Genomic DNA, 17,148 nt, shown 5'->3' with positions numbered 1-17,148 from the left:
GCATTTTTCAACATTTTGTCATAATCAAATTACGTATGCTTATAGATGGCTCAAAATCGCATTGAATTTCTATCTGTTATTGTCAAATTTCTAGAATTTATTTCCAAAAACAAGATATATTAAACGTCCATGCATCAACAAATTAAAGCTTAAAACAGAAGTATTATTTTGTTTCTACTTAATAAGAAACCAAGGTTTCAACTTCCTCAGGCAAAGTTGGCTTCAGATAAATTTGGCTTTTTTTTTAAGGTATTTTTGACATATAGCTCTTCAACGGTTTCGGTACTTATACATCTTCGGATTTCAAATGTTTGGCTTTGAGCGTTCCTGACGAAGGTAAATCCAGAAAAGCGCTTTGGACGCAAGAAACTATTGAACGTGTTGTTTTTAATTTTTTACATCTATGGGTTGATACCTCTGCTGGTGGACTATCAGTATCCGAGGGTATCATCAGCTCAGTAGTCAGTACTTCGGTACTGACATGATCTAACAAAATGTACTAAAATTGTCCGTTTTCAAAAATTGAAATTATTAAGAAACTAAGGTTTCAACTCCCTCAGGCAAAGTTGGCTCTAGATGAATTTGGCTTTTTATTTTAGATATTTTTGACACATAGCTCTTCAACGGTTTCGGTACTTATGCATCTTCGGATTTCAAATGTTTGGCTTTGAGCGTTCCTGATGAAGGTAAATCCAAAAAAGCGCTTCGGACGCAAGAAATTATTAAATGTGTTGTTTTCATTTTTTTTTTATAGAAATAAGGAGATGTGGTAAAATTGCCAATGTGACAACTATCTACCAAAGTTAAAATTAAATAAATTAAATGGATGTAAACAATTATATATAGGAAACCGTAATATCTTCAACAATGAGAAAAACTCATACTTTATATTTTGCTATAAAAGACCCCGACATTCAAAATATGAAACAATTCAATTGAGAAAACTGACATTCTTTGCGGTTTATTATTTTTAAGATATACATTGACATATTGAAATACTAACTATTTGGTTATGGTTTTGTTTATACATAGAAATATAATGATAGTGCATTTGCGGTTTATAAATGTTTAAAATCTTCCTTAAAACATTGCATAAGAGTTATTTGACCAATATGTTTTTGTTTATGCGTTGAGATTTAGTGTACGTCACAGCTGCATATGTGGTGAAATATATATTGTATTCTAGATATGAAATATTATTTGATCTTATTACACATGTTTTTTCTACTTCATATTTCGTTGCATTGTTCAAAACTATCAACATGATCAAATGAGATATCAAAATTACAGATGAACTTGATGGCATTTCCATTTAAAATAGGAGTGAACAAAAGGCAATGTATACTATAATATGTTGTATCGTCAGTAAATATTTGTTTTCATTTAAATCGAAACATTAAAAAAAATGAGAGAGACAGAACGAAACTAGAGTGAAATAATATCTTTAGTATTCTGCTTCTCGTGCCTTACCTGTCGTATTTCCAAATTTCTTCACACAACTATGCCGATTCCGTATACCTTCGTGAATTCACCCGAAGATGGCCGATTTGTATTTCCAAGCTACACCAACTAAGCCAGAGTACTAGCAGTTTACGAATGGCAGCGATTGTGTTTCTGTAGGGCGTCCTTGTAGAAGATGACTAGAGCGACACATAAAAAAAAAAACTAAAGAGTAATGTTCCTTTACAAATTTCAAAATTGAATTTTATCACTTAGGTTGCATCTTTGATAAATTGACCAATTGATCACGAAAAAGAATTGAGCTGATTCAAATATGTGCATACATTCAGGGGCAGATCCAGCCATTTTAAAAAGGGGGTCCCTAACCCAGGACAAAAAGGGGGGGGGGTTCCAACTATATGTCGCAATTCAAATGCATTGATCGGCCAAAAAAAGGGTGTTCCAACCACCGGAACCCCCCCCCCCCCCGCTGGAGACGCCAATGACATTATTACTGTCATGTCCGTATGAACAGATGCAAAATAGGACAAATGCCACATTGAAACAAAGAAAACATGAATGAAATTTTGATTTGTTAATTTATCTACTTTTTTTACTATTTTTAGCAGACGACTTTGTAGTAGGAGTCAGGAGTTTTTGCTTGAACATTTCCTTATTACTTTAACTATTCGTTAATCAAAAGTCCTGTGCTGTATGTGTCCTCAATAAACTTAAATTTTAGTTTTTGCAGTCAATGCAGATGTACACTGTAAAAGTCGTGCTTAGAAATTATACACGAAGTGTTGTCTTATATGTTTAGTTCTCAACGTGTATATGATTGTGTTTAATACCTAAACACATTTATCAGTAAGCAAATACAGTGTTAACATGAATATAAACACTTTAAATTGTGTTTTAGAATGAAAGTGTTTCGGAATAAAACACTTGTATCTTAGCTAAAATCGATTCTAAACACAACCCTAAACACATTGTATTGGGTGTCAGCTTTGAATAATTAACGTTTCTGTAATTTGTAATAATAGTAAAAATACCTATTTAATGTCTACATTATCTGTTTATATATCACAGAGATTCCACAATAATATACCGTTAATTATGCCATCTCAATAAGTTCTTTGAAGGTATTATCATTGCATATCTGTAAATGATACGTCAAAGAGAAATACAAATTTTCCTGACGTAATTTTCCACATTATACTTTTTATACGACTATTAAATAATACATGCTCAAAGAAATTTTATTGGAATTTGTTTACCTACGCATTTGAAATTGAAATTACACGTGACGAAATGCCACAAGTTTGAAGTCTTTCTATTTTTAGCAGACGACTTTGTAGTAGGAGGCGGGAGTTTTTGCTTGAACATTTCCTTATTATTTTTACTTTGATTGATACTTGATCAAAAGTGAAGACGCCTATTAGTAAACCACAGTTATTTTCCAAATTATGCATCAATTTACAATTAAAGATCGAAACAGGTATATTTTGAAATCTTGCCTTTATCTTTATAATCTGTATATTATCTTGTCGCCATCGTTATATCATAAAGACTTTCATCTTAGAAACATGCATGCTAAAACGAAGTATTTCAGTAACGGTCTGAGTGCTTGCGATCTTGCTTATGGTTTTATTTTATTTTTCACTCTCTGCTTGATATTGTTAGGCACATTTAATAGTAAGAAGACCACAACAACTTTTGGGGATCGCAAAAATAATCCCCGTCTATGGCGTTTAGGGGGCTCGCGGGTATAAATCATTTTTTTTTTCTTATATAGGATTTCGCTCTATTTTTTTTATAAATGAACTTTATTATATACTTAATATCCAAATCCCGAACGTTAAATTGTAAAGAGCAAATTTTTTTTTTTTTCACGAACGGGATAATTTTGTAAAAAATATTTGAGCCCACGTTTGTGTTCTTGGAGGTTTTGATATTATTATATTTACTGCTAACTACTATAGAGTATTCATAAAAGTAAATCAACGTATTTCTAAGAGTAACATATAACTTGTGTCACACGTGGAGTAGGATAAAATCAACCTTCTGAAGCACATGAGATAACCTCCGGTTGTTGGCAGGGGTCGCATAGCTTTGTCTTTAGTTTTCGATGCTGTGTTTTGTAAACTGCTTACTGTCTTTTTGTTGTTCTTTGTTGTTTTCTATGGTGTTGTCAGGTTGTCTTCGATTTTTTGGTTTAAACATCTCCAAAGTTACACAACTGAGTTTGGCCTTCCATTCTGTGGCTGCCAGTGTTGTCAACGAAAGAAACTTCAGACATGCGCATTACGGATCAAATAAAAATATGGAACTTTGGTTGAATTCTTTGTAAACAGTGCAGATGTATAAGTAGAATAATATGCACTATGTATTAAAAACCATAGTATATCGTGTATTATAATGCTTTTAATTTTATGTAATATGTATTAACAATTTGGAATTACTTAAATGTCTCAGGTTGCAACGTCTAATCTAAAATCACAGCAGTTACTTTTACTCGTTTTAAATAAACACAGTAAAATTGCAGTGAGATATCATTTTCTATTAATTTTTATGTTTCCGTTTTTTCCTGTTTTCAAATACTTTGATAATATTAGAAATTGGTGATATAAATCATGAATAAGCAGGATTGAAGAAAGAATTGCAAATAAAAAAGTGTCTGCATGCATAAGCACAAATTATAAACAAGATTTATGAGCTATTTCTTTAATTTGATTTAGAATTTAATAACACTGCACAATAAAATCTGATAAATTGTTACAAGAACAGAGAGATCAGATAAAAACCAATTTATAATAAAATTTTAGATGTCTCACTTTTAAGTAAAATACATGAAAATAGTATAAATACAATTTGCCACGATTAATAAAAACTGTAAATATGAACACCTTTCTTTGATGATATAAAAGAGGGACAAAAGATACCAGAGGAACAGTCAAACTCATAAATCGAGAATAAACTGACAACGCCATGGCTAAAAATGAAAAAGACAAGCAGACAAACAATAGTACACATGACACAACATAGAAAACCAAAGAATAAGCAAAACGAACCCCACCAAAAAACTAGGGGTGATCTCAGGTGCTCCGGAAGGGTAAGCAGATTCTGCTCCACATGTGGCACATTGTAAAACTACAATGCACGTCTTATCGGGGCCTTTTATAGCTGACTATGCGGTATGGGCTTTGCTCATTGTTGAAGGCCGTACGGTGACCTATAGTTGTTAATGTCTGTGTCATTTTGGTCTTTTGTGGATAGTTGTCTCATTGGCAATCATACCACATCTTCTTTTTTATATGTACTTTGTCCCTTGAAGTAGGATTTACTGAATATAAAAAGACAAAATGCTAAGAATGTATGCGCTCAAAATAAGCGATTAACACTGACTGTACTGTCAATTTGCTTTCGGATAGAGTAGTGCAAGGGTTCTAATAGACTTGCTACAATTCCCTTTCTTTTAATTCTTTCTTACATATTTATATGTTCACTGAAAACTGTCAGTATACTGATTGCCCTTGGAGAAAAGCACTTTTTGGCTGATATTCCAAAAACTAAAGCATTTAAAGCAAAACTCACATGGAGTAAAAGTGTTTATAAGATAGAGATCTACCTTATACATTGTAGCATAGTTAATTAAATATGTTTATATTTGACTCTGCGGATGTCAGTAAAACGGTAAACTCTTAGTTATAGCAGTAAAATATTTAGTGGAGCAAAATTGATTTTTTTAATAAGGAATGGACATGTAGCAAGTCTATGATTGTAATCCAAATAGACAGAGTCGCAAATAGCTTTTTCTTAAAAAGAGGGAAAATTTAAGCTGAACAATCTGTGAAATTTTCATAGACACCTTTAGGAGGAGATGTTGAGACATCACACAATGTCATTATTCTTCTATATCGTTAACTGTCTGCAAATTAGTATTTTAATATCATATAAAAAATGCGAGAAAAAAAGCGCCAGTAAAATGTAGAAGAGTTCCGAAACATCGTCATGTTACACACCTGAAATTCGCATTTATAATTATCAATGGTTGTAGCCTAAAAATCTAAAAGAAAAGTATAATTCATGTCAAATTAGTGTAATATAGTACTTATATGCACTACTATTAAATATAAGAAGACGTGGTATGAATGCCAACGAAACAACTCTCCACAAGAGACCAAATGACAAAACAATAACAACTATCGGTCATCGTATGACCTGCAAAACTGAGTAAAACCCATACCGCATAGTCAGCTATAATTACAAGTGTAAAACAATTCAAACAAGACAAATAACGGCATGATTTATGTATAAAATAAAAAAAGAAGAAAAACAAATATGATATACAGTAATGAAAAAAAACGACAACCACTGAATTACAGGCTCCTGACTTGGGAGAGGCTCATACAGAATGTGGCAAATAGTTGTGGTCTGTTTTGTTGTCTTTTCCATTTGCCCATGCTGTTGTCTGTCTGAATATCTGAATGCGCAGACAAAAAAAAAAATCCCATACACGTACTAACCTGGTATATTAATTATCTTCAGATGATGAATTTAAAAATATAAAGATGTAAATCATCAACGGTAAATTTTGCATTTAATTAAGCAAAAATAGGGCGTTTATACATATCACACTAAATATATATGGATCATGTTGACTGCTCACATGTTAAAAAATACTTATTTGTAAGGAGTCATATGTATACGTATTAAGCGGACATATTTAACTTTGAATTGATTATTGTTAAAAACATTAGAAATCAAATTATCTGAAATTTACATTTATTGACTTCGTGATTTAAATTTAATTTGGTAACTATTTTTGGGTGGACGGAAAAATAAATAGTCGTCATGTCGTCAAGTAATGTAGAATATTCATATGATAAAAAAAATCATTCGATAGAATTTAAAACATTAAATTAGTTTCTTTTCCGGGTTTTATGTAATAGTTTAATTTAGATCATGAGTAGTATAAATTCAAAGGCAATAAAATCTCATTCATTACAAATGAGTTGTATGCACTTAAAGGGAGTTATTTTCTTAACTGATAATTTAATGCAGACAAAGGACGAATCACGAAATGGTTGCTTGGAATACACGAACCAATAAGATGGTTGCATTGTGATAATTGCAAACCGGTAACACTATACATTGCTGTTCAATGTAAGAAACCAAACTGACTATCGTTTCGGTTCTCAAAGTATATACGTACTGAAACATTTTATCGGTTCGCAAAAATCAATCGCACGTAACCATATAGCTTCTGGTATATCATTGGCTTCAAATTTTTTTGTTTGATCGCTAAGTCCTGCTTTACGTTAATCTAATAAAGCGCTTTGGACGCAACTAATTTATATCGATTTAATTTCATTTACAATGTTGGTATAAATGAAAGAGTTAAGAATTTTAAAGAAATATAAACCCAGTTTCATACTTACAGTGCAGTTAATAGGGTTTAGTTATATAAAAGAGAGACAAATGATTGCAAAGAGACATCAAACTCATAAGTCTAAAATAAACTGACAATGCCATGGTAAAAAAAGAATAAAGACCGACAAACAATATTCACAAAACACAACACAGAAAACTAAGGACTGAGCATGAAGAACCCCACCAAACAACCAGAAGTGACCTATGGTGCCTTAGAAAGATTAAGCATGCAGATCCCTTATAAAGCAGCATTAGAAAACTTTCGCTATGAAGTCAGAAAAGTAAATTTTAGAAAGTAGAAAACTTTCAGAATATTATTTTTTACTAAATAAAATGTTAGTTGCCTCTGTCGGGTTTTGTTCTCGCAAAGCTCTGTGAAAAGGTCCTCTATATCTTCGTTGTCCGTGTTCTTTTATTTCTAGTATTTAAATGGTATTTCAAACAGTTGGTAATCTACACGTGCATTTGGCATGTGATAACTAACTTCTTTTATGAAATTAAGATAGTTAATGTTTTAACATATCCAGTACCTTTACTTTCCGACGTTGTGTGTTTATTGATATAAATATTTCAAATAGCAAATATGTAAAAATGACATTTGGCACTCCTCGCGTTGCTTCCAGCTGAAACAAGAATAAAGAGCCATTAGGAACGGTCATTATGAGTAATGATACTTGCCCTGTGTATAGGACATATCATAAGACAAGCTAGCCCCGACTATACATAAATCTACACCTTGTAGTAACATTTGTCATGTTTGTCTCGAGTATGGAGAAACAGACATATTTTAATGTTGAAGGGATATCTAAATCAATACTAAAATACACAACTGTACCAGACTTAGCCCGGGGAGTCACACACGCACACCTAGGTTAAAACTTTAGCGCAAATAGTCCAGTATGTGCATTTCCCCAAATACACAATTGTACCAGACTTAGCCCGGGGAGTCACACACGCACACCTAGGTTAAAACTTTAGCGCAAATAGTCCAGTATGTGCATTTCCCCAAATACACAATTGTACCAGACTTAGCCCGGGGAGTCACACACGCACACCTAGGTTAAAACTTTAGCGCAAATAGTCCAGTATGTGCATTTCCCCAAATACACAATTGTACCAGACTTAGCCCGGGGAGTCACACACGCACACCTAGGTTAAAACTTTAGCGCAAATAGTCCAGTATGTGCATTTCCCCAAATACACAATTGTACCAGACTTAGCCCGGGGAGTCACACACGCACACCTAGGTTAAAACTTTAGCGCAAATAGTTCAGTATGTGCATTTCCTCAAATACATTTGAGTGTACTATTACTGACATTTATTGCCCACAATTTACTCTCCTCCTTTAGTAACGGGAATTAAATCGAGGATCATACCAATAAGACCATTTGTAATAATTAAGATATATGACCTGTTAATGAATAAACGAAAACGGAATCGCTTACATAAGAAAGCAACCAAAACACATAGACGATATAGAAAAGACACATACAGAGGTGAACATAAAGCTATGGTCACGCCTTACCGGATAACTCGAACGGACGACGAACAGATGAACATTTTAGCTATGGTCACACCTTTCCGGATAGCTCGAACGAACGCCGAACGGATGAAAAAAAGTTTTAGATAGAACGAAAATAGTGTAACTGCTATACAGTTACGGAAACTGACGAACCAACATTCTGTTGATAAAATGCTTTTTAATACTGTTTATACAATAAATCCTTTGGATGTGTTAGTCACTGAGTTTTTGTTATTCGTTCAAATTTTATTTACTATTTTCAACTGTTGTTCTAATGTTGTGCTGATACGCCACAGCTACAGTCTCATGTTAGTGGTCACAAAAATATTAAATCCTGTGCGCGCCATATTCTTTATATGTATCTTTCAAGTAAGGAGTCTGTAACGCAAGGGGTTTCGCATTTTTGTTGAATGTGGTTTTCGATTTGTAATAAATCAACCGGTCGGTTTTTATGTGGGTGTTTTTCATAGCGGAATATCGAGTTTTCTCGTTGATGAAGGCCATACAGTGACATAAAGTTGTACATACATATCTGTCATTTCAACTCTAGTAAATATTTGTCTCATTGCATGACAATCATGCCACATATAAAAGATACAAACACTGCCAATACCAATACCAAGGTGCGGATTCAGGATTCAAGATAAGGCTGGGCGCAAACTTAAATGTTCTTTATTTAGCTTAGGACAACCCATGCTTTACAAATTTTAGGGGGTGTACGCCCGCACGACCTGCCTGAATCCGCCCCTGATACCTTACATTGATCTATTCCGTCTCGGAACTACTTTTCTTCCTACAAGTAGAAAGGCATGCAACTCATGCGTAGATGGAACTGCCTGAGAGTTTGCCTTTAAGCAAGTCATTCTTATCATCCGTCGTTTACTAGCAAAGCTAAATATAAGAAGCATTCAAAATATGATCTGCTTTCCCGAGCGCCTTATTTCATACCCGCTTAAACGGATTGTTTATGGTTCAAGAATTGCTCATTTATAAGTTTTCTGTTGAGTGTTTTAGTGACCAATTTTCGTTTGTTTTGTCTTTTTTCACCCTTTATAGGTTTTGTTTCCTGGTCTTCTTTGTTGAATCTGTATTAGTGTCTTTCTGTCTTATTTTTTGCATAACGCAACCAATATTTTCGAATTGCATGACTTTTCGTCATATTTATGATCATATCTATTAGGTATTGCAACTGTATAACGCATTCTAATAGTTTTTCAATAACTGCATTCAAAATTTAATATGCTTTATCATAATAAGCATTATATGAAATTTAATTACAGGGCAGAAGTTGGGGTTTGAGGCTAATGAGTTACAAGATATACACAAATTTGAATAGTAAAATATTTCGTTCAGGTATTTTTTTTTTATATAATTTCATGAAATTGAATAGTAAAATATTTTGTTCAAGTATTTTTATATAATTTCACGTTATCACAAGAGTATAATCAAGGAAATAATGTCAGAATGTTGAATATTAAAGAGGCTAGTTGTGAATGACTTCTTTATCATATATTTATCGGAGATGTGAATGACTTCTTTTAATAATTTTATTTTTCTAGTTTTTATATATGCTGTATTAAGTTGTCATCTTGAGATCACGGTTATTGAATTATGATATCTGAAAAACAAATTGAATAGGAGAGTGTCAAAATATTGTATAAGAATCACGTTAACGATCGAAATATTATTTTAATTCTTATTGATTTAATAAATATACTTATCCCTAAACCGTAGGATTTATACTATACAAAAGTTTCGGTACAATAACCCGTTTTGGAATTTAAGTGGTCAATTTGACAGGAGCGGCTTGTCCATATGGTATATTATTTATTTTTAAAGCTCTAACTACAAAAATATATCTCGTTACGATATGTAGATAAAACATGTGATACCATTTATCAAAAACATAGAGATACCTCCGGGGGCGGAGACTATCATTTGATTGACATCTAGGTTTGCTACCTTGAGTTTTAAACACCAACTTACTATTTTCTTTATGAAACATTCGTATACTTTTTATACTAGTGGGATATAAATATTGACGATGTTTTTATGGTATCGGACAAATATATGTATATTATGGGATTACTTTGATACAGATACGGAGACTTAATTAAAATACACATTTCGGATTCTTAATAATCATCATAAAATAATATACGTTATTGTAGTTTAGATTGTATATTTAATTATCATCATTTTCGTCATGGATTTTAATATTATTTCGAGATTATTACTTTTTGTTATAACTTTTCAAAGTGTACAGTGCTATAGTATTTGTAATAGAACCCCAATTCATACTACTGCAACACAAAAACCCGGAGACAATGGATTTACAATAAGGATTTTAGACCTTCCTAAAAACGAGAAATATGTTCCGGGCGAATTATACACAGGTGAGTGATTCTTATCTTTGGACTTCTTATAAAGTTTAATTTGACTCAATTGTTTATTGGTATCTCTGACAGAAATGATGTATCAGACAGTCACAAATGAAGTTAATATTCAATTATATTGGATTATTGCATATCCGAATGTTATAATTATGTATATATCTATATCTGGCATGTGTAAATATGTTTTGAATAAAAGTGATACAAGTAAGCTTACTATGGATGCTAATCAAGTAAACAGAGTTTGAGGGTTTAGTTGCGTTCAGAACAATCTCGCGGAATCGTATGAAAGTCTGATAGTTTCACAGGTTAGAATTCAAGAACTGTCAGGCAGATGTAGTAGTTTTCTTTGCTTTTGAATACTTTTTAACAAAATTCTATTTAATGTTACATTTATCTCGTATCCCATCACTCCCTCCCCCTTTACCTCTATTTTTTTAAAAGACACTCCCCAATTCATTCACGTTATATAAATTTTAACGGGGAAAAGTCCATTGAAAAAGATGAAGGATTGAGTCAAATTTCTGACAAGGAATTCATATATTTGATATCTATTTCTACTAATTCAGTTAAGCGAACATTTCTTAATAATATCAAGTAAAGGTAACAAAAACAATTTCTCTCATATAGTGATCTTTACATAAATATATTTCAGGTGAAAGACTTTCTTCTACACGCTTGTTAAATTATCTGACAAGGTTATGCACTGCTCAGAACATGTTGACACAATAAAAGATTTCATTATTGTCAACTTACGTAAATTCCTGCACCACTTATCTACAACATTTATAAAAACACGTATTGCTTCAGTTTTATGTACATACTTTCATTTTATTAACTTTTAGTTAGTCGTGTTTTATACACTAAGTAATTTTAATTTGATCGTTTCCGAACACTTAAATTTTACAAGAAGCATGTAATGAATCAGTTATACATTTGTATACATATACAGTCTGCATCGTAAGAAAGTTAATCTTGAAATAAATATTTTTTTGACGGCAAATTGCTATGGTAATCTTGAACTTCATCAAACGACTTGTAAGATTAAAGCATCTCAAAGATCCAAATGCAAACCAACTGGTTGAATTATACTACTTATTCGATAATTAATTAGAAATTGACAATACTGTGTGAATGATTCAAAATTAAATATGTTTTACAAACCTTGCATAATGATATATTTATCATCAACGTGGATTGCATAGGGTTCGCTAAGACTCAAGCTAAGAATAGTTTATTTAGTAATATACAAATCACAGTTGGATCATGTTGAAATTATCTACATATATTGTTTTAATATGCCCTCGAAGAGGGAGGAAATACGCTAATCGAATAATTATTCACATTAAGAAGATATACTTTACTTACAAGTAGGTATTTCTCTGCTTTTTTAACACGATTTATCATTGCATCAAGTTAATTATATAGAGTATAAAGGATGATTTTATCAATATCAAAATGACCCGACTTATGAAATAGGATAGCATATTATTCTTTGATAAAGTTAAGTGCTTGTTTCTCAAAAGTGTTGATTTAAAGTATATGCTAGTTAGATTAAAGTGTTGATTTAATGTGCATGTTAGGTAGATAAAATAAAATTCATTACGATACTAAAAACATTAGTCTTCTGTGAATTAAATAAGAAGAAAACCAACTTAAGATTTATTGATAGCCTACACCCTTGCAAAGTCAAAAGTTTTTCAAACCTTTTTGACGGAATAGTCGAATATACATAAAGAAACGAACTTTATGAATAGAAATGCATGTTAACATCTGAAGATAACTATGCCTTCTCATGCCGTTAACACTTTTTATAGGTTCCAACACCATGATTTCAAACAGCATTTTAAAAACGGAACATACAAAAGATAAATTATGGCCATATTTTAACCCACAAAAGTTTCTTTATTGAATTTTAATGGTTTTTATTTTAAAAATTTCAAGTCCGTACTGTTGGAAGACTTTATAGTCTTTTGATAACAGAATTATAGAGAAGAAAATCATGGATATGTACTTATCACACTTTCCATATAAAATAATTTATACCTAGAAAGTACGTATTTGATGTTTTAAAAGATGATAATAGAATTGAATGTCTTCCTTTTATTTAATTTTACCATTAAAAATTTTATGGTTGAAACATGATAGACTTTTTTACACCTCCTACACACTAGGAAAGAAAATAAAACACATTAAAGGATACTTTGACCAAGAAAAAATATCTACGTACTTATTCTTTAAAAAAAAGGGTAGCATAGTTTGTATTAATTTTTTAATAAACTACGGATCTGGAGAAACGGCTACTATGCATATTGTGTGCACCCATTAATTTTGAGTTTGAAATATTTTTATTCAAACTCGGAAGTTAAAGACAAACTGAGAGCATATAAGTCATGGCAAAAATAAAAAAGACAACAAAAAACGACAAGAAGTCACTCAACAGTCGACAAAACTGTCAAACATGGAAGTTTCAGGGCAAATAACCGGGGATGATCTCATGTGCCCCGGAAGGGTAAACAGATCCTGCTCCACATGCGGCACCCGTTATTCAATTAGTTATCTTGAGTTTTAGATTGAGCGCAATTAAATCACTTTTTATGAAAATAACAAGAAATGACAATTGTTTATTTTATCTTTTGGTCATAAAACAACCGAATTGAAATGTTATGAATATACAAACATAAGAAAAAATATTCTTTCAACGAGTTGGCACTAGTTAGAATAAGGGGCTCATTGATTTTGTCACATTAAGAACTTTATACGCGTAAAAACTGTTAAGATGAACACTTTATTGTAAAATATTGCAAGCAGACGACAACATAAACAAACATCAAAGCAATTTAAGGTCAAACGTATGCATACGGTCATAAATTATACGGCACAGACTATTGTTACGTAAGTTGAGGACAAGAAAACTGTTAAACGTATCATTAACAAATTACATGACTTGCATCTCCCCTTTTGTTTGAACATTGACCTATGACCTTACGTTCTGCTCACAGTGCCGCTCATGTGAATGAAAAGTTTTCCCAATAACTTTAACTTTATTTGACAGAAAGGCAATTAAAATAGGAGATATACTTCATTCATTTATCATTTACCTGTCGTTCAGTGGCTAATATTTCATTCATGTTTAAGATACAGATGATTAAAGCGTTGTATATCTATGTTTTTTTTAATAAAGTTTAACTTCTTGATTATTTATATTGAACGAAATTTAAAACCTGTTTCTTTTGAATGAAGTGAATACAATGAATGAATATGATCGACATGCAAAGTTTCACTGAAAGAGCGAAAGTTCAAAGCATATACTAATACAAAAAACGCAATGGATGTAGAAATTCCCAAACGTCTGGAGAAATGTCAACCAAATAATTTTCCTCGCCAAGAAACCTGATTTTTAGGTATGTTAAATACCAAACATAAATTAATCTATAAAGTAGTAATTTAGTGTATCACTTTTACGCTAGGAAATAAATTATGCATACATGATGTATATCTGAACATTATGTAGGTTTATAGACGATAATTGATTCAGGAATAACTTCTATTTGAATAATCCCAATGTTTTAACTACAAATAGGCGTCAAAAATATAAACATATGATAAATTTGTATATTTTTTCTGCATTTGTAATGGGTTTTCACGCTTCAGACGGAATTAATGATTTAAACACTCACACAGCCCCCAAGCGATGAAGTATCAATTCGATCTACGTAACAATGACAATTTGAAAAATAGAAGTCTTCTGTTGTGATTTGTTTTCTTGTTGTGTCACTAGGTGATCAATTTCAATGGTACGTGTATAACATTGAGGACATACTACATGATAAATGCAAGAAATGGTCTTTCCTAATTGCCCTTGCGTTCTAAAAGTCATCTTGAACGACTGATGTGATTGATTTTTTGTTCGAGCGCGACTGTATAGATTTAAACACCTTACACATACACTCGAACGCACCGCTGATTAAGCAAGTTTTATTGTAATGGGGTCTTATTGTACTTGATGAGCGTGTGATGAACTTAGATATAGAAATTGCATTTAAGGTCCACAATTATACCGATGTGACTTTCCTTTAATGAAATGTCCCTGCCACGACTAGAGCAGCAGTTTGAGTCAAATATGTTCATACAAAATGAACATCAATGTGTTTTCACAAAAATACAGGTGACTAAAAAAATAATTGCATCCCTCCCTCTCCCCCGTAAAAACACAGACCCAACAATATTATTATTATATCAATCTTCCTTCCTACCGTAAGTTACAAGATATTAAAAATCTTGAAAAATATATGTTTTACAATGGCAAATGAAAACTCTACACACTGTAACCAGAAATTAAAATCCGCATATACATATGTTTCTCAGTCAGTTTTTTCGATTCTTACATTGTGTGAAATAAATAAAAGGGACGTTTTTTTGTATGTAAAGGATTTATAATATTGAAAAGGAATCGGTTATCCTCAAAAGGATACATGAACAAGTTACATCAGCCCATATTAGTGAAAGGATACGCCATTAATTCCTGTCATTGGAAGATAAAAGTTTATCTCCCTTTTGTGTCTAAATCAGATGTAATAAAACATGTAATCTTTTGGAATGCAGTTAAGCAGACATAAAAGCAAAACCTTTCAAAAAACTCAAATACTTTTAAACGATCATTACAAGCCTTTGATAAATTAGTCTCTCTGGTTTTACAATCCGAGATAGATTTATTTTTATAAACTTGCGGTTTAATTCACAGAGGATTTGCAGTTTAAAAGTATTTTATTATTCAACAATACTTTCATTGTTATATATGCATTGTAGCCGATTAGTAATGATAAGAATATTATAAGATTTTAAGGAAGTTCAGATTAACCTTTGCTTATCTTTAGCTAGAGAAAATCCTCTTGTAATTACGTGCTTTAGAACATACTAGTACTTATTCAACCCTTCTGCACTTTACATGCATTCCTAATTACATGGTGCACTATCGATCATACAGGTCCCATTTTAAAGAATTCAGACTTGTTTTGTGGTATTTCATTTTTTGTCCATACATATCAATGGAATTTACAGGATTTTTCCAGTGGGAGTCTTAATTTCCGCCCTTCATCCCCATCAACCCAAAGTAATCGTAAATGTGCTCTCGCCCTAACAATCTAAAAACTATTGGTTCTTGGCGTTAGATAAACCACAATCAATAAATCATATATAATTTTGTCGAGTATATGTATTCATCCATGCAGACCCAGAACTAATGTGTTTTGCTCCTTTTACTTATATTGACGTATTATACTTACACTTTTTCATCGGTCAGATCTTAAAAATCAATTTCACACTACAAAGTAGACAATTGCGTGACATTTAACCTCCGGTGATAATAAAACCTTGTTTAACCCACAAAATAGTATTCTATAAATGATTTTGACTATGTAATGATAAAATATTATATGTTTTGCAAACATCAATTTTCATAATGGATTTAAATAAAATTTGGCAGGTATATACTGAATATAAATTCACGTGACCTTGTGGCAAGATAACTGATGAGTTTTTTGACAGAATTATTTGATGTTATTTGTACATAGTAATATTGAAAATCATGTCTATCATACAAACAAGAAATACACATATATTAGACTTTGTGGTTTAATAAAAGTCTTTTTTATTGAAATTTTGTAAACAAATGTTCAAGTCTCGTTTTAACGTGACGGTATCTGAATAAAAGCACGACACGTGCCACTACACTTTACAAAATACAAGTACTAAACAAATAAAAGATGATTTTAGATAGTAACCTGACGTACTGAAAAAAATGGAGAGACAAATTGGTAAAAAGTAATATAAATATATGGAAAATCTTAGAAAGATGGAATGCTGGGGAAAATCCTTTTTTTATATACTCGATGTTCTCGCTCGTTTTAAAGTTACGTGAGAACTTGCACATTTAATAAATGCACTGTGTAAATAATTGTGGTAATAAGTTTATGCAATTCTGCATTTTCCCTGAAACAAACATTGTCAAGAATGTTGTGTATATTTACCACATATCATGGCCGGTAGCAACAAAGGCCAAGTCGGCAAGTAAATTACAAAAGAAAAGTGACAATCGAATGGATGAAGTCGTCCATTATCCCCCAGTATGACAAATTTCTTCCACCTCAATTGAGTATTACACCCTGTTGATAAACGATTGTATATCTACGTATACCTATTCAAATTATAGGCTTGTTGTCGTTGCGCTCTTTTTAGGGATTGCCGTCCATTTATCTTTTTTTACGATTTTTAGTTTAAGCTTTACACTCCTTATCTTTTGAAATTTTTATCGGTCTCCAAAACTAGAAGGTTTTTAAATTGCATATCTTGTAAAATAT

At 31.9% G+C, this 17,148-nt stretch overlaps 1 protein-coding gene across 7 annotated transcripts in view; it reads left to right on the top strand.

Annotated features, from left to right (window-relative positions):
- Positions 1–10,294: 10,294 nt before the first annotated feature.
- LOC143049921 (spondin-1-like) overlaps positions 10,295–17,148 on the top strand; it is an 80,844-nt gene continuing 73,990 nt past the window's right edge. For 2 of the 7 annotated variants that reach the window (XM_076223692.1, XM_076223696.1), the window contains exon 1: positions 10,295–10,792. In XM_076223692.1, coding sequence (XP_076079807.1) covers positions 10,603–10,792 — 190 coding nt within the window. In that variant the 5' untranslated portion in view covers positions 10,295–10,602. The remainder of the gene's footprint in view (positions 10,793–17,148) is intronic. The other 5 variants (XM_076223698.1, XM_076223699.1, XM_076223695.1 and 2 more) reach the window with 5 other exon arrangements.

This window comes from Mytilus galloprovincialis, chromosome 10 (assembly GCF_965363235.1).
Source record: "Mytilus galloprovincialis chromosome 10, xbMytGall1.hap1.1, whole genome shotgun sequence".
NCBI classification, from domain to species: domain Eukaryota; kingdom Metazoa; phylum Mollusca; class Bivalvia; order Mytilida; family Mytilidae; genus Mytilus; species Mytilus galloprovincialis.
The sequence above is the reverse complement of the archived record's forward strand: the minus strand, read 5'-3'. Positions and strand labels throughout refer to the sequence as shown.